We start from the raw sequence: 23,022 nt of genomic DNA on the forward strand, positions 1-23,022 counted from the left end.
ACAAGAACAGGATCTTTTCCGAGGCTGAGGCAGTTTCTGTTTTAGCTTATTCTGTCATATTTTCTTTTTATCTCAAGTTAGTGCTGGCTAATACCAGAACCACGTTATTAGAACTGGAAAACCCCTGGGTCTCAGCTCTGTATAAAAAACAATACAGTAGCCTGCCATTTAGACCCCCAGGATGCCATGTGTGCAGGATTTTACCGACACTTTTGCGTTTTTATGTCAAAGCCAGGAAGCAAATTGAAGGAAACCAGCCAAAGGTAGTATTTTCCCCATTCGAAAATAAAACTTTAAAATGCAAATACAAACAAATCCCTTCAAAAGTTTTTGAGAGTTACGTCACATAGTCACCAATGATTATCAAAGTAAATAGAGGCAGCATTTCAATGTTTAAAAATACAGAGGATTTTACACAGTTCAATATTCAAGTATAAGTTCCCTTTCTATCCAGAATTTCAAAACATGTGGAAAATGCGCGTGTGGTTCCCAGGGAGGAAACGGTGGCCACTGCGGCGCAGGGGGACCTTAACCTTTTTTGGGAGGGGGGGGTGGGGGTCTAGTACTTCGGGGGGAGCCTTTTAAGCTCAAGGCGAATGCATATTTTTGATATATGGGAAAATCAGTGACTCCATCACATTCGGGAGGGTGGAGGGAGGGGGGGGTATCATTTTGTGTTACAATGCAGATGCTTCCCTGAGAAAGGTGCCAATCCTAACTCCAAGAAGCATTTTAGTTTTCGGCGGGCGCTGAAAGCAGAGGTCTCAGGGTGGCAGCTCGAGAGACAGAGGGCGCAGTAGCACTCATCATGATGATAATGTGGTATTTGCTTAGTGCCAACTTGTCATGCATTTCGTCTTCGATGCACCCTATACAGAAGCTGCCATTGTAAACAATGAAATAATTGAGACCTCTCTCCGATGTGAAGTGTATGCCCCTAGGCGCTAGCGTCCTCCACCCGAGAGTCTTAAGGCCATCCGTGGCACTCAAGGCGGCAGTCGATTGGGCGTGGGTGTGTGGGTAACTCCAAGGCTGATATGTCTCCCCCCAGCCCTCTCACTCTCTCCCCTCCCCCCCCTCCCCTTTCCATCTTGTCGATAAATGGCAGCGTTGTACATTTCCAGCACACATGATAAATCATGTAATTAGATCTGGCTGCTATGGCAACAGACAGCGGTCACCCGTCCGTTCAGGTGTTTATATGTTGTGAGCTAAACATTACTTGTAAACCCTTTTCATATGGGTTTTAAAAGGTGAACAATACTTCTCCGTGCTGAAGTGAAAGATATAATAAGCATTTGCAATGCAATAGATCTCGCATTACTAAATGTTTGAGCTATTGGCGTTGCATTATTATTAGCAATGCCAATAGCTCAAACTTTAACAATGCGAGACCAATTGCATTGCAAATGCTTTTTAGGGCAAGCTGGAGTTGGGCATGCGTAGCATGCGTTCAGCTCGCCAACTATTGTTTTCAGTTTCCTGGGAATCTGAGACAAGGTTCAGACACGCGCCGATTGCACCTCGTGGGCGCGCACCTATCTCAGATTCCCACGAAGTCAGCCATACAGTCGCGCACACATACACACAGCCTCTCTCTCTCTCTCTCTCTCTCTCTCTCTCTCTCTCTCTCTCTCTCTCTCTCTCTCACACTCACACTCACTCTCACTCTCACTCTCACACTCACTCTCACACTCACTCTCACACTCACACTCACACTCACACTTCCCCCCCCACCCCCCCTTACCTCACCGGGCTCTTTTCTTGCTGGAATCCCTGTTTTCTTGTGGGCTCCTTCTGCCCGACTCCCGATGGATGGGCGGGCGGGCGCCACGCGGCCAGGGGCTCCTGTGCCTTCCATCGCCTCTTGTACGCCATCAGCAAGCAGAGCCGGAGAAGCGGCCAAGAACACTCTGCGCCTGCGCAGAAGTGCGTGCGCCCGCCTGACGTCACTTAGAGGCTGAACATTACGGTAGGCAGACGCGGGCGGCAGGGTCCTTCTGACCAGATTCAGATCATCTTTCACCGCCGCTCCTGTCCAAAGAATCGGATCCCGCCGCGCGCCTCGGGAGCAGTTCCTTTGGAATGCAGGGGGAGTCTGCTGTTCACGAGGCGCGCAGCACTAATAAGCAGGCTGGTTAGTACTATACATTACGGACATTAATACTGGTCTGCTGTCAGAGTAGCAGCGCGCGTCATTTTTTAAACTTTTATGATAAACAAGTGTTTTTTTTTTTAAAGTTTCAAGTAGTACCATATCTGAGTAATTAATGCCATGCTAATACTTTAATTTCTTTAACAAGCAAGCGTGGGCACTTTAGAGATTCACATGCCTGGCGCATGAGTACAGCACTGAACCGTGTACGTTGAAAGTAGTTTCGTATGATGAGTTTTCCGCATACCTCATGGGCACGAAACCTTCTGTTTGTAAAATGACCTAATGATGTCAGCATTTTGCAAGACTACTTTAATCCATGCTAGTGAATCATCGACTTCGTCATGGGGTAGACGGTGTTTGCGGATGTTTCTAGTGAATTTATCTAAATACATTAGTAGGAGAGAGAGTTAATATACGCTGTTACGGTACGTTCACGACTGAAGGAGTGTGATGGTTAGTAGCTGTGTTACCGTAGTTGGCAGCACTGACGGTGGCAATGGCCAATGCATGCGGAAGTGAGCAGAGTCAATTAAGCTGCATTCATATAGGAATACGTTTTAAGTGCTACGTGGCTGCCTTCATTCTCTCGTGTACCCCCCTTTACTTCTCTCCTTTACTTCTCTCCTTTGCTCGTGTCCCTAGATCCTTATTCTCACTCTCCAGTTCTCTTTTTTGCCTATCTCTCACTATTCCTCTTTCTCTCTCTTTTCCCTTTCTCCCCGTCTCCTTTCTTTTGTTGTTCTCACTTCTTTGCATTGCTTTCTTCCCCGCTCTCCAAGCTTCTTTTGTAGTCCTTCTTTCTGCTGCTTCATGCCTCTTTCTGCATTGATGTCAAGTGCTCCCTGACAGGTGAGACACATGCAGACAGTCCTGTTTTCTTTAACCCAATAGAACATGTTTTTAAAGGCCTATTCCTGCAACGGAAAATACAAAACTTCAAAGTGCTAGAATGAGTCTGAAGGTGTCACATAGCACTCCTTTGTTTTGTGAGCTATTATAAAATTTACAAGCATGCCTAATACAGATATTAGTTGTATTTATATAGCGCCATCAGTGGATATATGGCACCAGGCAGGTCTATTGTATGCCCCTCTCTTGTTGAGATAATGCTCAAGTTTACTTTGAGTTATATTGGAGCATGTCTTTCTGAAAGAATGTGCACACTATTATATACAATCTAAGGCACGTAAATACAACACATATCGCATTACAAATACTATAGGTGTCACATTTGCGAAACTTACAACTATTGGCATTGTAAATGACAAAGCTATTAATTTTGCTATTTTCAAAACCAACACATAAATAAAATATTTGTCATTTACAATACCAATAGCTCAAACTTTCCTAATGCGAGACCTATTGCATTGCAAATGCTTGTTTTCTTTTTGCAATAACGAGCAAGTTATTGCTTAGACCTTTTGGTGTAACAAGATGCGAACCTGCCAAACAGTTGTTGCTTCCTTAATTAGAATCTTCTATTTTTCTGTAGATGTGTTTAGCTGCGTTTCCTGTTGACTTTGACTTACATTCTAAATATGTACTTTCTGAATTGCTTGAGATGCGCATCTTCTGTTTACGTGGCTCCCTACTTAGCACTTCGTAGGATTTGCTCTGCTACCCGGCAGAACTATGATGTGGGGGTGAACATTTTCCAACAGGAGCATGTGACTGCGTTAACCAAAGACAGATGGCGTACATGAGTCTGTGGCAACTACATACCTTTTTCTCTTACCCAACAGTACCCACATTAGTTGACAAAAACAATCACCATATCAACCATGCCCTCCTTCCATAGTTTCTGCCAATATACACATCTCCCTATGCCCATGGTCGAAAAATAAGTGTGTATTTTTTGAGCCTTCGTGTACATTGCAGATTTCATCCTCTTGTTTTCTTAATAAGCCTCAGTACCGGAAAAACAGCCTTTCATCCCCAAGACCCAGCCACCTTTTTTTCTTAATGTATAGGTTTGAGAGTAATGTTGCACTCTTTTTTAAAAGCAGGTAGGTCGAGTTTTCCATAACACCTGTTAAGTTACTTTTCTTGCTTACTCTTTTACGAGTTCCAATCCAAACTTGCAGGGATTGCAGCATCGATATCTAAGCACATTCAAGCATCTTTGCAACATATTCAACGTGAGCATGGCAAGCCATGGACATAAGACATATTAAAACTCAAACTTAGAATTTCGCTTTTTAGGCACAATTGCTTTAGAGAGGGAGCCGAGGTGAATGTTTAAAAGTGCGAAAATTGTATGGTTTAAAAATAATATGCATACAGACTTCAACTCGTGAGAGGCACACATCTAAAAAGCAGTGATGTAATTGGTAAGTGCTGTGGAGTTGGTTCAAAGCAATCCGTGTGATTCTTGGTCATTAACGAAGTGTAAAATCATTTCGTTTTTATGCCCAAGTTTCTCCTCCAATAACTACGTAATTGAATTGCTAAATTAACAAATGTATTCATTTAAGAAACTTTGTATAGTAGTTAATGTTATTTGGGATTCGTTATGCACTTTGCTGTCTAATTATCTATGCATCATTTTCTTCTAGTGCACCTCCATTGGCAGACTGGGCCGTTCCGCAATCCTCAAGACTGAAATATCGCCAATTGTTCAATAGCCATGACAAAACAATGAGTGGACATCTAACAGGTACTCAACAGTTTTTTTTTAAAAACATATTTTGTTATGTCAATGGTCAAGTACAGTGCAGAGCTACTTAACCCAGGAGGCATCTGCCACATTAAACATTGTAGATTGTCGTTGATAATTAGTTTATACATTATCATAGTTAAGTAGAACAATACAACATAAACGCCTTGGACCCCCCCCCCCCCCGCCCCCTCCGTTGCACTGTTCCATTACTGTGTTCGTTTGCCACAACATCGCCCACCCCAACAAATAGTTTCCATAACCATATAACTGGTCCTCTACCCAAGAGGCCCGCTTGACAACCTAGATATCGGTACTCAACTGTTCTTGAAGGCAGGATTTTTGTGAGGTGTGAAGTTTGCATTCATGCAGCATAGAGATACCAATTGCAGTCCTGGCTGGAGTGGTATTCATTTAATTTCTAGGACAACTGTGAAGGTACAAGTTGATCCATTTCTAATTGTTGGTGGCATTAATGCAAACTAATCAAACCATGTGCTTGAAATTCATAGCAATGGCAAAATGAAGGCTGCTTGGAGCATCTCACCAGCTTTGTTCCCACAGAGGAGTAGGGCAGATAAGCAAAGGATTATGATGCTTTGAAAAATTATGGGGTGGGGTTGTGTGGTTTTAAATGTTCGAATGGATGGGGATTTACTTTCTACACCCACACAGCAATGCCTTGTGTTCCTCTATAACAGATAACCTCATCCCTCTCATTTAAAATCTTTTGCCTCCTCTCAGAGGTATCTGTCCATGAAAACATCCCATGCAACCACACTACCTTATCTGTAAGATTAGCAACTACCACAGAAAAGATCTGAGGATGAACCCCATGTGCAGGGGATTTGGTGGTACATGAATCTTGTGCACAGAGTCACTGGTCTTTAAAGATTAATTTTCTATATAAACTGTTATTGCTTTGTGTTAATATGCTGTGTATTTCTAACGGGTATATAGTAACTAAATTTAAAACTTGTATGGATTATTTTATCAGCAGAATCGTACAACAAACTCCTCTTTGAGGCAGAAAAATCCCACTCTTTGAAACAAAGCAGATCATTGAGTTTCTGTTGTGATTATGCTGCCTACAGCTTATCAAACGTTTTTTGAAAAGCCATGGGAAGTTAGCTGACATATGGAGGAAAAGGCAGTCTAGGCAGGGAATGAGGAAGAAGACGACCTATAGTGGTACAATCTGCTTGAAGCAGCCCTGTCAGAGAATTGAGAGGCGTTTTGGTATTTGATAGCTCATCATAGCGGCTTGAAGGATCCACAGCAAAAACGATTCCATAAATATCGGATTTATATGTAACGAAGCTTACCTTAAGCTTACTAGAGCTGTTACTGTTGTATGTTAAGAAATGGGTTGATGTACCATATTTCCATTCTTATTGCTGTAGTAAATAAAGGGCCCTGATTTATGGAGCATATTCTTAGTCCCTTTATTCCAGAAATGCTTTATGACAAAATCCTAGGTAGGCAGCATTCTACTTCATTTGGCTAAAAAGAGCCCCTGGAATTAACGGTCAAAAATAGACTCCTAGACTTGGTGGATGAGAGATTTGCTAAAAGTATCCTTGAGAACCTTTAATCCTGGCCTTTTGAAACTGCAATTATTCCTTATAAACACTCTTGATTTTAAAGCCTACGGCATTCCATGAACCATATTTCTGCTGCACACTTCATATTAGAAAGATAAGTAGGGGTAAGAAAATAACCTGTATATGCTCCGTTTCAAGAGAGTTAATAGAGGTACTAGCTCCGTTAAAAATCTTGCCGGGTCTTTTGAAATTGATCATGGCATGCTACGAGCTGGTAGAACATTCTTACGGATGGTGGCAAAGGACCGTCTCTGAAGTTAGATACCCAGAATGAACTAAAACACGTCTCTTTATTGACCTCCCTCTTTTCGCTATATTTGTATCATCTTCCCAAAAAGAATGCGAATTTACCAAGTTTTCCACCAAAGCTAGAGTCCTGTCTGATCTGCACTTTAATTTATGCAGATGACACAATCCTTTTTGATCATACACCTAGGGCCCTCAACATTGCTTGGATACATTGCAAGTCTATGAAGCTGCCCACGATAGAAAAAAGCAGGGTGGTGGTGTTCAGAGGTATAGAGTCTTTTCTTTGTTTTTGGAAGGCTCTTCTCTGATGAAGCGCTGCACCATATACAAGCAAACTGGGGGTAAAGCATTAGCCAGTGGGGATGTGGAGAAGGGGCGGGAAGTCTAAGGCTCCCTCTATAAATTCATTGCTTAATGGCACTCTAAACACTTTGGGCCTTATTCACAAAATGTATTTTACAATACCTTTTGTAGTAGTACAAAATGGTGTTCACAAATCGAAGAGTGCAAATCTTCACCTCTCCTATCTTTTCTATGGGGTAGATGTTCAAACATGTAAGTTTTCTACTTAGGGCTAGATTACGATGTTTGACGGACCTGAGTCTGTACAACATCGTTTGGGAACTGGGACCTACCGACCTCCTGTCGTCTCTCCCATCCCAGCAAGTAGGATGCGACCGAACACGGTTTGGTCGCACTCCTATTCTTTACTATGGGGGGGCATGCATTCCGAGAGAAGAGGTGCAGTTCACCCCTGCACCTCGTGGCAGGCACCACAAGGTGCCTGGTACTGGGTGCAGGGATCAACAGGGGGGCGCTATAAGTGCCCCCTAGACTGCCATTCGGAGGCCTTGCACTCATGGGGGCCATGCTGGGGGCCCCTCAAAGTCTGATTCCCACAGCCTTTGTGTCAGAAAGCATGGCACAGAAAGGCTCTGACAATCTGCCATCGTAATCCGTTGCGCGGAAAGAGCTGCCCTTGGGATTACAGACCCCTTTCTGAATGGCAGACTGGGTCTCCGAGCCTGTCGTAAGCCATTCGGAAATCCTGTTCGGGTTAGTTTCCGACCGACTCCATCCAAATGGGTCGGTCGGAAATTAATTCAAACAGGAGATTACGATGCCGTAGGAACGGCTCCGACCAATCGGGTCCTTAGTAGCAAATGTGTAAGGGACTAGTGGGCTGGGCTGGAAAAGGGGCATACTTACTAATAAACGGGGAAGGTTTAGGGAGGTGTAAGGAGTTGTTTAGGAAGGCTTTTCGGGACCGACATACACCCACCCACCAAAGAACAAGCCCATTGCTATTTACAAAGTCCATTTCTAAAAATACTACAGCCAAAAAATGACTCCAGCTCAGAGCTGGAATAAGCCCAGAACCACACATAGCCACCACTGGTACTGTAACACCCTCCCACCGTAAAATAAAATCAGATAGGAAATAATATTAAATAAGTTATTTAACAGTTGCATATATTACTTAATAGAATGTAATATTAAAACATTTACCTAAAAACAAAACCTATTTATTTTTCAATTGCAAAATATTTTAATAACCTTTTTTGAATTTATAAATTATAGTAATGCTAATTTTATTAAACCATAATTGCAGTGTATCCAATATATTACCTTCAACTAATAATGCTTAATCAAATTTATTTTTTACTTAAACAAATTTAATACAAAATTAGGTTAATCGTGTAGTATCATTTTTTTTATTTTGTTCTACATTTCAAATACATATCCAAAATGTATGCAGTTTAATAATTAACATAAAATAGTTTTTTACTATTTCCTTTATTTAATTAAAAGTTTTTATGTTTCCTCACAGTTTACCATACTCTACACTCTTAGTGGAGATCTTCCAATGTTTGACGAGGGCAAAAGTTTAATATACTTTATAATAAATTAGTAAAAACACTCTTATATTATATATTTAAGTAAATTAATTGTATATATTTTAAAATGTAGTCAAAATAAAACATGCTACAGCACTCCACTAAATTTTGAATTAAATATTTAATACATATATTACATTAAATGATTTTTCTGAAGTTTAAATTAAAAATGTTCTAGGGTATTTGGCATGAACTCTTATTTCCAGGTCAATGCTTTAAGGTTGAAGTTGGTTTTGATGAGGTCTTTTGCTCTTGCCACAGTGATTCGTCGAGGCTGTCGACTGCTACATGTTAGAGGGGTCCCTCTGTGAGCTTTTAAGGCAAGATTTGTTTCTGAGGAAGGGAGAAATGGTTCCCTACTTCAAAATATATACCGTAAGCAATGCAACTCTGTGGGTAATCTTTGAACAGTATGTCTTATGAACTTGTTGAACTGAACAATGTTTCAGATCAAGAAATCTCAGAGATTTGATCAGGATAGCAGGCCTCAAAAAATCATAAAAACGTTACTAGAGCTGCAGATTTAGTGTCTGAAATAATCTACTCAACCTATTTGTAATGCTCTTGACCCATAAACTGATTTCAAATTGTGTGATTGTGGGCAAATAATTTAAAGCATTGAGCATCCATTTTCATCATTATCACATATGAGAGTACCTTCAAATGTACGAGTTTAGCATGTCTGCTGTACAAAAAACTCTCGTTTTCATTTAATAGACTACATTTTCTTTCCATATATGATACAAATCTAGCTACATATCAGATATACATGACCCCTAACTTGCCTCTTACTTCATTAACATCATTTTCATCGAGGCAGGCAAGAATGTTTCTCAAATCTAGTTTAAAAACTATCACTTTTAATAAATACATAACTAAAGCATGAAGTGGTAGCAACTGTCATCAACAGATTTTACATTGAAATGGCCATAAACCTTCCCCTCACTGACATGCAGCTTTATTGATAAAACTATATAGTGTACAGAAAATATTATTTGAAAATAGAGTTTCTGCAAATACATGCTGTTGGAAATGGCCCTTTTTCCAGGGTTATCCCCCCACATTTTTCTTCTTCCTCCTTTATTTTTCCTGACCTGTGGTTGTTGGCAATAGGACTCTGGGCACTTTACCACTGCTGACCAGTTCTAAAGTGCATATGCTCTTTGTATAAATTGTTATTGTGATTGGTTATCCATGATTGGCGTATTTGTGTCACCAGGAAGTCACTAGTACAGTGCACTGAGTGTGCCAGGGCTGGTGATTCAAATGCTACTAGTGGGCCTGCAGCACTGATCGTGCCACCCACCTGAGTAGCGCTAAAATTGTGTCTCAGGCCTGCCACCGCAGTGCCTGTGTGCAGTTGCTAACTGCCATGCTGACCTGACCAGTGTCCACACTGCCCAGGCCTAACCCTTCCCTTTCTGTACACATTGGACACCCCTATGGAAGGCCCAAGGTACCCCCCCTGGGCAGGGTGCAGTGTATGTGAAAGGTAGAGCATGTACTAGTGTGGGTGACATGCTCTGGTAGTGAATTACAGCCATTTTCGTTTTTCACTATTGAAAGGCTATCTTGCCCATAGGCTATAATGGGGAATGCTGTGTATATTACCTACATATCTTCCCATAGGAGCAAGATAGAAAATTGAAGTCTGGTATCCCTGAACTCAGAATTTAATAACACATCTTTTAGGAAGGATGGTTTTTAAATCCTGTGTTTGAAAGCGGCACTTTTAGAAAGTGACTGCTTTCTTGTCTGACCTTTCTGTGTGCCTTTGGCTGTTTGTGAATTGACTGTCTGGTTTGTGAGTGACATGGCTAGGGGATTCTAGGGGACCAAATGAGTCCGCCCAGTGGTGAATAGAGAGATCTGCATCTAGATGGGAGGGATGATTTGCACCTGGGACCTGAATAGGCTTGTGCCTGCCCCCACAGTGCTGCTCCACCCCCTGTGGTATGTCTGATGTCTCTGTCCTGCACTGTGAAAGGAGAGAAGGAATCATGTCAAGAAAGTGCTCCAGGGATGTGCCAGCCTTCCACAATGCTGGCTCCACCTCTTGCTGGGCGGCTAACTACCCTGCCCCTCTCTTTGAAAGGAAAGGAGAGGCCAGGAAAACAAAGTGCTCAAGGAACACCCAGAACTGGTTCAGACCGGGCTCAGAGCCCTCCTGCACAAAGGGAACAAAGACTTTTAGGGGTTTAAGTACAGGACCTCAGATTAAACAAAATTAGTTCATCCTGGAATCAAGAAGGAACCTCTGCCAAGGCGAAAGCTGGAAGACTGAAGAAGGAAGACTGTCCTGCTGTTGCTTTGCTGGACTGACCTGCAGTTCCTTTGCTGCCAAGGAGAGGGGAAGGACTTTGCTTTGTGCTGTGTCCCCTTACTTGAAGGAATCTCCGAGGGCCTAAAGAAGAGCTGGCTCCCTGTTAATAAGTCCCAGGAACCAAAGGACTTCACCCCCAGCTTCCCTGAACTCTGCTGAGCAAGTTCTGTCCTTCCTAGAGTGCTTGGGCCAATTGTGGTGCCTCTGGAATTTGTACCTGTGTAGGGAATCTGGAAACCAAGATTTTAACGATTTAAAGACTTTCTGCAAGTTTTAACGCATTGTTCGCTTGTGGAGCGCATCCTTGTCAGTGCGAGGACATTCCAGCCGCTACGAAGGCTGAGATAGTCGTTGCATCCTTCGTTTGCGGGACGCACCAGTCCGGTGCGGGAAGATTACCATCGCTGCGAGTATCGTCGCAGAGCCTGTCGTCACTAGGTGAGATCATCGCACCGCTTGCTTACGGACTGCATCACGTCGCTGCGAGAGTAGTCGCAGAGCCATCGCATTGAGGGACCGCAAGAGGAGAAGATCACCGCTGAGGCGCACATCGTCGCCGCACCGGAGATAGTCGCCGCCCCGAAGATCGTCGCATCGTACCTTTTGCGAGCCGCTTCCACCGAAACCTGTGCAAGGTATTGCATCCCTCCTCATACAGACTGGAGTCACCGCAACACGCCCACTGTGACCAGCGGGGTTGTCTCATCGCCTCCTCAGGGTCTCAGGAGTGACACATAGCTTGCTTTTCAACGCTGCTGCTTTCACTTGAAACTTTTGTTGCATCTAAAGATACTGTTGGCTAAAACGTGACGCAACTGTGGATAATTTAACGCAACCTTAAGAACTCATTTGAAATCATATTCTTGAACTGTGTATGTTGGATTTTTGTTGTTTTGGTCTTGTGTAGTTTTGCTTAAATACCTTTATTTTTCTAAACTGTTGTGGAGTCAGTTTGTGGTGTTTTCACGGTGTTACTGTAAGTGTTGGTACAAATACTTAGCACATTGCCTTTGATAAGCCTGAATACTCGTGCCAAGCTACCAAGTGGGTGAGCAGGGGTTATCTAAAGAGTGCATCCTTCTTACCCTGACTAGAAGCAAGGGTCCCTATTTGGACAGTGGTACCTACCTCTGACAATTAGAGATTCCTAGTTCTAACACGTGCCATTTGCACACCACCTTGTAAAGTGTTCTGATTTGGTTTGCTCCTATTTAACTCTTTCTTTACATCACACTTCTGAATTGCAAAATAAATGTGCTTTTGTAATTCCTGATATATTTTAAAATATTGGTAATTTACAGGCTATTTATTTCAATGTTTTATGTTGGAGAAAAATAACTAACATCTTCAGACAGCTCACTCGACAAAAACCTCTAACTCTAGTAAGAGAGACAAATAAACTTCATTTTCCAACCAGCAATTAGTTAAAAGGCAAACCGACATTTGACCTCTTTTCTTGAGCCAACAGCAAATGTCAAGATAAAAACACAATTTAATGGCATCTTTATTGCTCATTCACTTGTGGAAAAGTGTAAATTTTATGTTAGCTTAAGCGGCAGCCATTTTGACTGTTGCGTCCATTTAATTTGTCATTTTCATTTTACTCTCTGTTGTTCGTCTTTTCACCCAGCCTGTGTCCCCTAACTTTAGCTGACCTCTCTGACATGGTCAATCTGGTGTACGTGCTGGGGGGGTTGCAGCTGCCGGTGCACCTGGTCTCAGAGGTTATCGATTGATAGCTTATTGCGGGCATAAACATTTCTTCTTACCCCTCCTCTTCTCCTGACCATCTGGTCAGGCTTTGTTCTTGTTTGCCTATAGCTATTTCTGTGCTTAAACCTGTTCCCTCCAGTTTTCCTACTCATGAGATTGCATTGTAACAAACAGTATATAAGGATGATTTTTGCATTGGGTGTAATTCTTCCCACAACACTTGAGGGTGTTGTTCGGATGCAGTCCTGCTAATGAGCATTAAGTAAACTAGATTGTTTTACTTCACTCCAGTGCCGATCTCTCTTTTGTTAGTTTTCGGACCTGTGGCGAGACGGTGACCCTGCACCAGTGTGCCCTCACGTGGATATGTTTCCACAATTGGCGCCCAGCACGTGGGGCCCCATCGGAGACGCGGCCGTCTGAAGGAGCGGTCTTGATGGAAGATTGAATTTATCACTGAGGACGCGCACTGGATAAGAAGACTTTTGTCTTTGCAGCCAAAGTGAACTTTCCGGTTTTCTTGACTTGACCATCAGGGTGGTGGCCGGTCTTGACTGGGGCTTCTTTGGTGAATTTTGCAGTGACCATTAGGTCGACCAGAGATCGGCAGGTGGGAGTTGAAGACTTCTGTTTGATAAGGTCCCTGATGCTGCACTCTTGTTTTTTTTGGTTTGGTTTTAGTATTCATTCTTCGCAAAGACTGAAGGCAGGTAACGCGGGGGATTTTTTTCCTTTTGAAACTTTTTGGGATAAGTAATATTTTACCTATACTTGTAAGAACATGCCTGTTATTAGTACACCTCGTAAGTGGTGGTGCTGCTGTGGCAGTACCAGAAGTGTTTTGGAACAAAGTCAGCCGACTCCTCCAGAAGGGATGCCGAAGAGATACGTATATAAAATATGGTATTTGTCCCATAATGTATGGCTCATTGTGGCACAAATACACATAGAAGGAATCCGATTTACAGTGGCCAGTAAATGGGTCATTTGATTTTAAGTAGGTTCAGTATGTGTAACAGTGTTAGTTCAAAAGGAAGAGCAGACAGGATATGTTTGATAGTTTGCGTATGTGGGATAAGGAACTGCGAGAGAGCAAAGAAAGCGGAAACTATAGTACAGAAAGAACAGTGGAAAACGATGTATCAGAAATGTGTTTAATTAAGAGATAAGGAGATGCAGGAAGGGAAAGAAAAGGTAGAGAAAGGGAGAACGTTGATTGAGGTAAATGGCCAGTACCCTATTAGACGTCGTCCTGTCTATCCACTACTTAATAAGCCTCATGATGACTCTACTTTTTTTAGAGCGACCCCCACCCCCATATAAATCTCCTGATCCGAGTGCCCCTGAGGCGGTGCTTCCGATGAGGAAATCACGTCATCCAATCGGGGCCAAAATCAACGATCCATGCAACAGACTCTCTCTACTCTGTCTAGCGCAGAGAAAGATGAATTTAAGGGAAGTGCTAGAGAGGAATCTCGTTGAAGACTACAGCGACTATTCTCACAACTACAGTTCAGGCTTGGGAAGACGCAAAACAGTTATATTTTTTAGAAAAGTTCTGTTGGGAGATATTATATAATTGGCAATATATTTCTGGCTAACCAGGCCCAAATGATTTGAAGACCGATTATAGGCAGTTAAAAGATGGGACTTACCCTTTTAAAAACATATGACACAATTAGACAAGCGGTTAAATTACGGGATGATACATTACAAATACAAAAGGAAAAATACTTAGCTAAAAAGCAACAAGCTGGCGTTGAGACAACAGAGAAGATGGATATTCCGGTGGATGCGAATGATCCCAGCAGTAGTGAGTCTGCTATGAGACCAATGCGTGAAGCTGCACCCCTGTATGTTCCCCCGAAGGGTGCGGTAACAAATGATAAGACTTCCAATGATGCAAAGGGATATTTTATATATAATTGGGTCTAAACTCCCTGGAGTAGAACCGATGTTATGGCCCTTAAGGCTGCCTTGCCTGATCCCCAGAAAAATCCTGCCGCCTTCTATGAGGAGGTGGAAGGAGCCATTAGTTCTTGTACTATGACATTAGCAGATATAGATATGTTCTTTGGGCTTATTTTGCCCCCTGATATATGAAGAAATCAATGACGCTGAGGCACTTGGGTAACATTAGAAGAAATTGATGCAGATAGGTTACCTGCTCAGAAATACCAACAGGAGATATTAGATCTTCCTAAAGCTGTTGTGACTAATTTGAAGATTCTCCCCCTCTATCCCTTAAGAAAATAGATTGGATTACGTTAGCATCTTGTAAACAGAAAAAAGATTAATCCGTCTCCGATTTCTTTTCAAGGTTTGAGGAGACATTTCATGATTTTAGTGGCCAGTTCCTGGCCGATGACACGGGTAAACATTTGTTTGTCGACAAGTTTGTTACTAATATATTACCAGAAATATCTAGTGCCTTAAAGCGAGTGAAAGTACTTTGACTACTTCCTCCCCAGTTTCCCTTTTGACAATAAAACACACAAGATGATGGACGGAATGTTGCACAATGGCAAAACATTCACCCCCAGTCACAGATCTGGGTTTAATCCATCGTTATTTTGCTCACCAACCCACCTCAGTTCAGACATGGCCATATGCAAATCAGTCTTGACCCTATGCCTCATGGGAACAGTCCAGCCCGAACTAACAAGCCATGTTTTCCCTGGACCAGAATCAAGCATCCTAGAACCGGTTTCTGGCTATCAGCCGTCATCAGCCAGGATAGCTTGACTCCACTGGCGTAGTGAGCACGGGACCCACGTCTGGGCATACCCTTCCCACACAGGGTGAACAGCAAAACACACAAGATGATGTTATTTTGCTCACCATGCCACCCCCAGTTCAGACATGGCCATATGCAAATCAGTCTTGACCCTATGTCTCATGAGTGTTTGATTGGTTCAGATGCTCTGTCCATCACCACCCGCTTTTGGACTGCATTGTTCGCCATAAGTTGGCAGGGTATGCTCAGACGCGAGTCCCTTGCTCACTTTGCCACTGGATTCAAGCAAGCCTGGCTGAAGACGGCTTTATGCCAGAAACCGGTCCTAGGAAGCTTGTTTCCGGTCCAGGGAAGGCATGGCTTGGCAGTTCGGGCTGGACTGTTCCCATGAGGCACAGGGTCAGACTGATTTACATATGGCCATGTCTGAACTGGGGTGGCAGAGTGGGCTAAAGAACGGTGATGGATTAAACCCAGATCTGTTGACTGGGTGTGAGTGTTTGATTGGTTCAGATGCTCCGCCCATCCCCACCCCCTGTTGTATCCCTTTTTGACAATGGCACAATATTCGGATCAACAGGAACTAGAAGGGAAGGGAGGATAAAAAGGTTAAGGAATTGAAAACAAAGGTGATAATGACTCAAGCGTATGGTCCACCGTTTAAGAGAGGTGGAGGGGGCGCACGTGCAATGCATGCACAAGGATCGTTCCCTCTCCTTCGGGCAAATTTGAGAGGGCGTCCAGGGAACGTAGGGGGGCAGGGGAAGTGCAAGTGTTCGCCCCCGGTTCGAGGCAAATGAACAGGGACTGAATTACCCTAATGCTTTTGACAAACGACATAATACCAAATGACCGACTATTCTGCTGATGCACCCACAGATTCTGATTATGCATAGGGATACCTAGGATGGGGTGTGGGACCGGTTGAGGTGCCTGTAGATCAAATGGGTCCCTATGTTGACGCAAATGTCTTGGGATCTACCGATCAATTTCTGGTTGATACAGGGTCTACGCGTAGTGCCCTGTCTAAAAGACTTGGTTCCTAGGGCTCCCCTGTCTGGCACAATGATAACATCGATTGGGTTCAATGGAACACCTTCACCTAGCCCACTATCACAGTCACTTGAATTCGGACTAGATAAATTCACTACAGCATGCCCATTTTTGCTCTTCCCTAACACTCCAGAGAACATTATAGGTATCGATGTGCTAAAAAAAAAATTGTGCTTTAATATGCTGTTTCCCGGAAGGTGTACATGTTATCCTCAATGACAACTATACAATCATTGATAGATCTTGCCATATCAATGAGGACACTGCTCTGGCATCCTTGCCTTGCACTCTGGGCTAGATCAGATACTGATGTGGGTCAAATGGTTATTCCTCCTGTACGAATTCAAGTGATAGAAGGTGCTTCTTTGCCTTGTTTGTAGTTTCTGACATAACGACCCGCCTCATTATGGTTCCTCCCACTGCCACCACATTTTCGGTCATTGACTTGAAAAACACGTTCTTTTCAATACCTATTCACCCTGAAAGCCGTAATCTTTTTGGATTCACACTTAAAAATAGATTCTTATGTTTCTGTAGAGCTCCACAGGACTATACAGAGAGTCCTAGTATTTACAGTCCGACTTTGAAGAGACAACTTGATTCCTTCCCTGTACAAAAAGGGGGGGCCCTCATTCAGTATGTTGATGATATTCTATTAGCTGCTGACACTCCTGAGCAATGTGAAGAAGGTACATTGTTACTGCTATCGTGTCTTGCATCACATAATCACAAAGTCTCTAGAAAGAAATTGCAATATTGTAGACAGCAGGTTACCTATCTAGGTCACCTCCTGTGTAAGGAAGGGCATGTGTTAACACCAGATTGTATCCGAACCATTCTAGACACTCCTGTACCCCGTACTCAAAAAGATGTCTGTGTACTGATAGGTCTTACTTCCTTTTGTAGGCAGTGGATCCCCTTTTTTCGCTTATTGTCAAACCTTTGTTAGCCCTTTTGACCAAAGACACCCAGATGCCCCTCCCATGGACTACTGAATGCCAGAGCTCCTTCCAACAGTTGCATCAAGCCCTTTGTTCTTCACAAGTATTGGGTACCCCAGATTACACTAAATCTTTCATGCTCTATGTTCACGAAAGGGAAGGTTGTGCCCTCTCGGTCTTAGCACAGATGCACAGTGATAAACAACGCCTGTGTGCATATTTTTTAGCTGTCCTGGACCTAGTCGCTCGCACGCTACCTGGATGGTTTCCGAGCGGTGGCAGCAACGGCTGTATCTATACGCCAGAGTGAAGGAATAGTTCTGTCACACAAACTGCTTCTGTTAGTACCCCCTTCAGTTGATGCCGTACTAAACCAAACCAAGACGCAGCATTTGACTAGTGCCCGTCTGACAGGATATGAATTGACACTTTTGGCCGCTAAAACGATGCTTGACACTAAATCCTGCCACATAATTACCTTTTCCAGCTACTAAGGCTCAGTCACAAGAGGCACATGATTGCATATTTCTCAATGAAGCACAGACAAAGGGTCGTGTTGACCTGCAAGACACTCCCTTCTCCATTCCAGATGGGTAGTTATGGGTTGATGGGTCATGTTTGAAATTACCTGATGGCACCACATCTGCTACCTATGCTATTACGACACTCCAGACAGTAGTTGAGACCGCTCGCATCCCTCAGAAATCGGCCCAAGCAGCTGAGCTGATCGCTCTAACAAGAGCATGTGAGCTTAGTACAGACTTGCTTGTCAATGTCTACACGGACAGTCAGTACGCGTTTGGGGTAGCGCACAATTTTGCTCGCTTATGGAAGGAACGCGGTTTCCTCACTTCACTTGGAATGCAGATAGTGCATGGAGAACTAGTGCATAATCTTCTTACTCCCTTAACTTATCCCAAGAAAATAGATATCGTTAAGTGTAGTGCACACAAGAAGGTGACAGATAAAATAGGAACAGGTAATGCCTTTACAGATCGCACAGCTCGTGAGATAACACAGCGAAGCACCACGTCTATGTATGTGGTTAAGTCGCAAGCTGAATGTTGGCATGATGCTAGACAGGAAGTGTTGGATTTGCAGCAATCTGCCTCCTTTGAGGAATTAGACCAATGGTCTAAGGAGGGAGCCTTGGATGATGAGGGCTGCTGGAGGAGCAAAGATATCGCTAAATGGAAGTTTCCCACTGCATACCTATATCCTCTGCTCCATATGGCACATGGTCCAGCGAAGATGCGCGAGCGACTCTACCGGGACGCGGTCCACCGGGGCCTCCTTGTCCCCCCTGCAGTGCTGGTCAGTCTCCCGTCACTGACTTTCGGGGCAGGACCCTCCGCGTGGATATCGCCCCTCGTCAGGGCCCAGCACCTATATGTGGCGGTGCAGGCGGGCGTGCCGTCAATGTGAAGGGGTTCGCTGCCGTGCTTCACTCGGCGGGCCGCCCATTAGCCCCGAGTTCCGTTCACGGTCTTCCGTGCGGCTCCTGGCCACGCCGCTGGATCCCTTCACCAGCGGACGGAACGGTCGCCGAGGCGGGGTCCGATGGGTCTCCCACCGCCAGGTGTACCTCAGCGCTGCTGTGCTCCGACGAGGGCCCCCCCCACAGGGCCTCGGCGGTTCCGGCCCGCAGCGCCGGGGCCTCCCGCAGCAGCGCGCCGGATGTGGGCTCCGGCAGTTCAAAGCGCGTCTCCCCGGTCTCAGGCCGTGGCTCGGCCGCGATCAGTAATGCCGCCACATGCAGCTCCGGAGCAACCGCAAACTTTGCCAGAACCCCCCAGGCCGTGTCCGGTCAGTCAGCGGCCGTGGGCCCCGGGACAGGAACTCTGCAGGGCAGAAAACAATGCGATTATCAAAGCGGCGACGGAGGGAACCAAGCAAGACGTCCTACTCCGCCGCCATCTTGGCCACGCCCCCTTTAATCCTTTTTTAAAGGAGGAAAGATCCCCCTTATTTCTCAAAGGCAGGGGTAGAGAATTCCACAGTTTAGCTGCGGTGAATCTAAAAGAGCCTCCGCCCATCCGAGTCCTCACAATTTTAGGGATTACCACCAGACAGGCTGACTAAGAACGAAGAGATCTGGAAAGTGCATACCACGAAAACATCGTCTGCAGCGGAGACGGCCCCTGACCATGAAGGGCCCTAAATACTAGACATAGTGCTTTAAAATCAATGCGCTGGACAATTGGCAACCAGTGAAGGCCCATAAGCGCCAAGGAAGAGGAATCAGAACGCCGTCTAGAAAGGGCCAGCTTAGCCGCCATGTTCTGTATTCGCTGCAATTTACCCACTAAGGTGGCTGACGTGCCCAGAAGTAGCGTGTTGCAGTAATCGAGCCTGCTTAAAATGATACTACGCACTACTTCTGGTCGGGCGTGAGCCGGGAGCAAAGATAGAATCTTCTGCAATGTGCGGAGCAGCATCATGCACGTAGCCACAGTTTTGTTGACAAACGTGTCTAACTGTAAGTTGGATTCGAACATCACCCCCAGGTTACGAACTGAATCTGCCACCAACCTAGAGCCCTGGGAGGAAGAAGGCCAAAAATCCGGTGGCAGAGGTCGGGGAATGCGATCCAACGAACAGTGCAGTACCTCAGTTTTAGAGCTGTTAAATTACAGGGAGTTTAGACTCAGCCAATCCGCGGTAGCTGTCATGCAGCGATGGAAAGTCTCCTGCCACACAGCATCCCTACCATCAAAAGAGAAGATAAGTTGCGTGTCATCGCCATAGTTGATGACTGCAATGCCAAAGGACTTAATCAGCCTGACCAGGGGACGGAGGTATAGATTAAATAAAATGGGGCTGATGGCCGACCCTTGAGGTAAGCCCTGCCCCACCTCTTTGATGTCAGATCGATAGGGCGGCAGGGCTACCACCTGGCGTCTATTACCAAGATGAGAGACCAACCAGTCGGGGCCAGACCAGACACCCCAACTTCCTCTAGTCTCCTTACCAGAATGGCATGGTTGACCGTGTCTAACGCGGCCGACATGTCGAGCAGCACTAGAAAGGCTGCTCGGCCAAGGTCGACACGCGAACGAAGGTCATCCAAAGCGGTCACCAATGCAAACTCAGTACCGTGGGCTGGCCTAAAGCCAAACTGAGCCACGTCCAGACAGATGTTAGTCTCTATAAAGCTGGACAGATGTTTAGTAGCCAGCTTCTCCAAGATCTTAATTGGGAAAGGAAGCAGTGAAATAGGCCTGTAGTTCGCTGAGCAGGTAGGATCCAGTGCATCCTTCTTCAAAAGCGGCGATACCACGGCCAGCTTCCCACAGTCCGGAACCCGAGCAGTGCTGAGGGACTGACAACAAATGGCATGCAGGGGGGGAAAAAGCTCCTCATGGAACAGTTTCCAGAATTTATATGGTAGCGGATCAAAGGGAGAACCTGAAGAAACCCAGTCAGCTACTGAGCAAAACTCCTCAAAGGACGGGAGGGGGAAGCTGTTCAACCGAGCCTCCCTACCATCCACCTCCAGAGATCTAAGGGTGGGCGCCGGTACGGAATTAGACATAGCCTGGGGGTCAGGGATGGATGGAGTACCTAGATTGCTCAAAATAAAAGCAATCTTGTCCTCAAAAGCCTTTGCCAGAGAGTCACATAGCGACTGGGAGGCAGGAATATCATTAATAACAGTCAGGGCGAGAGAGATCCTTAACGATCTTAAACAGGGCCTGAGACTTGTTCACTGCTAGCAATAGCGTCTCTTCAAGAAATCTGGCCTTGGCACGCTTAATCTGCGTTTTGTAAACCGACAGTGCCTGTTTAAAGAGAGCCTTCTCTGACTCAGAATACTGTTTCCTCCAGGCACGCTCGGCCCGTTTACACTGGAGTTTCAACTGAAGAAGCTCCTTAGAAAACCAAGGTTTGGCATGTTTGGCACTGGTGTGTTTGGTTATCCATCACAATATCCTTGGTGCAACAACATCAAGTGTTGCAAGGCTAAACACTTATAAGGTCTCAAAGGCGAGACCTATTGGCTATTTTGCCAAAGCTCGTTTTATATGCTTTCTATCTGATAAGCCTTAAAAACATTGCACAAGAACGGTCTTTTTAAAAAAAAATTTACAACACTTGTTTTGAAAATATTAAATCTTTTTTTTTTATTTTAGCTTTTACAGTTTTTTACAAACCTCTGGAAATGAACATGTTAAACTTTTAAAATGTTTTCACAGCACTTGGGCTTTGTGTTTGTGTAATTTTATTTGGAATTGTTAGTAGTGTTGTGTTGATAATAGGTGAAGTCAAAAACAATTTAAAACTCAATGGGTGTGACTGAATAACATATTGCCCTTTTAGACAGAAGACTTTGTTAAAGGCTGATCACTAAGAAACTGGGTCCCTCATGATTAGTTGTGTGGATGAATTTAAATCTCTCTGGAAAATTTAGGAAATTAGTCTTGTACACATTTCTCCAGCAATTGTTCTGTGCTAATCACCTTGAGCAGCATGAATTTTATTATGAAGATTTTATTTTAGGATATTGTCTAAACATATGTATTTGTTAGGTTAAAACAAAATTGGCTTCAGTTTGCATGATTTTTATAAGCTAAAATAAATGTAAAAAATAATTTGTGCAAGTGGAAATGTGCGGGACACTCTTATGTGGTTGGCCTGAAATTTTAGCATTGACTTATTAAGCTAGCAAAACAGTTATTGCATTTTTCAAAATATATAGTGCTTTATTTTTCCTATTTGTTTTGAAACAAGATTTACATTTTTGTTTTCCTTGGAGGTCCTCAAGCTAGAACTATCCTTATGCAATCAAGTTTACCTCAGGGTCAGCTGGCAACAATATGGTAAGAATGTCTTTTTTTTATGGATACTTTTAATCTTAACTGAATTATTTAAAGTATATTTTTTGTCGTTTCACATTGAAATACCATTCAGCATTTAATCTCTAGAGTATAAACTTGATTAGTCCTAATTTTCAATATGTTTTGTTGGTGGCAAGAATTTACACTGATGAAAGGCACATGGCTGACTTGGTGATTGATTTATGAATCAGTTTAAATCCTCAGTATCCAGCATGTGTTCTGGAGGGACGTATCCACTTCATATGGCTTTGTAAATTTAGATTTGTTGTCTGAAAATATCTCTTTACGTGGATATCCTAACAATGTTGCTTGGATCTAGCTTATCTTGAGCTATGCTTGCCAGTGATTTCAAACCTAGGATTTCAGAAAGGTTATTTACTATCAGTTAATTTTCCTAATTTTCAGGGCTCATAGGGTGTACTTCGTTGGTAGGAAATGTTTCTTCCCTAAACAAAGGAAGCTAAAATCGTAGTTTTTTTTTCTTCACCGTATCTCTTTAATAGTTTTTATTTGAATTAAAACCGTGCTAAATGTATGTAAATTACATACATCTAACACTTACAATATGTACACGTCTTTTGTATCTGTTTATCACCATTTTTAGAACACAAGTTGATTATAAACTACAAGAATCACACCAATAGTACCAAAATAGATAACCTGCCAGCCTGTGGAGTCCAAGAAAGTCCTTAAAGAGTCTACCGAAGGTAGAAGAGTGAGGAAGGGCTCCCTGTGGCAGGTGAAAGGGAGATCGAGCCGAAGGAGGCAAAGAGAGGATGGAGAGGGGACAGAGAAGCCCATGACATGCAACGGGATCCCAGCAATTAAGGTTTCAGCTAGGTCTGCAGTCAC

The 23,022-nt window shown here is 43.9% G+C and overlaps 1 protein-coding gene across 6 annotated transcripts in view; it reads left to right on the forward strand.

Annotated features, from left to right (window-relative positions):
- Positions 1–23,022, forward strand: part of ITSN1 (intersectin 1) — a 1,645,471-nt gene that overhangs the window by 414,687 nt on the left and 1,207,762 nt on the right. For all 6 annotated transcript variants that reach the window (XM_086935345.1, XM_086935347.1, XM_086935346.1 and 3 more), the window contains 2 exons: positions 4,714–4,814; positions 22,089–22,152. In XM_086935345.1, coding sequence (XP_086791471.1) covers positions 4,714–4,814; positions 22,089–22,152 — 165 coding nt within the window. The remainder of the gene's footprint in view (positions 1–4,713; positions 4,815–22,088; positions 22,153–23,022) is intronic.

The sequence above is a fragment of the Lissotriton vulgaris genome, chromosome 8 (assembly GCF_964263255.1).
Source record: "Lissotriton vulgaris chromosome 8, aLisVul1.2, whole genome shotgun sequence".
In the NCBI taxonomy this organism is placed as follows: domain Eukaryota; kingdom Metazoa; phylum Chordata; class Amphibia; order Caudata; family Salamandridae; genus Lissotriton; species Lissotriton vulgaris.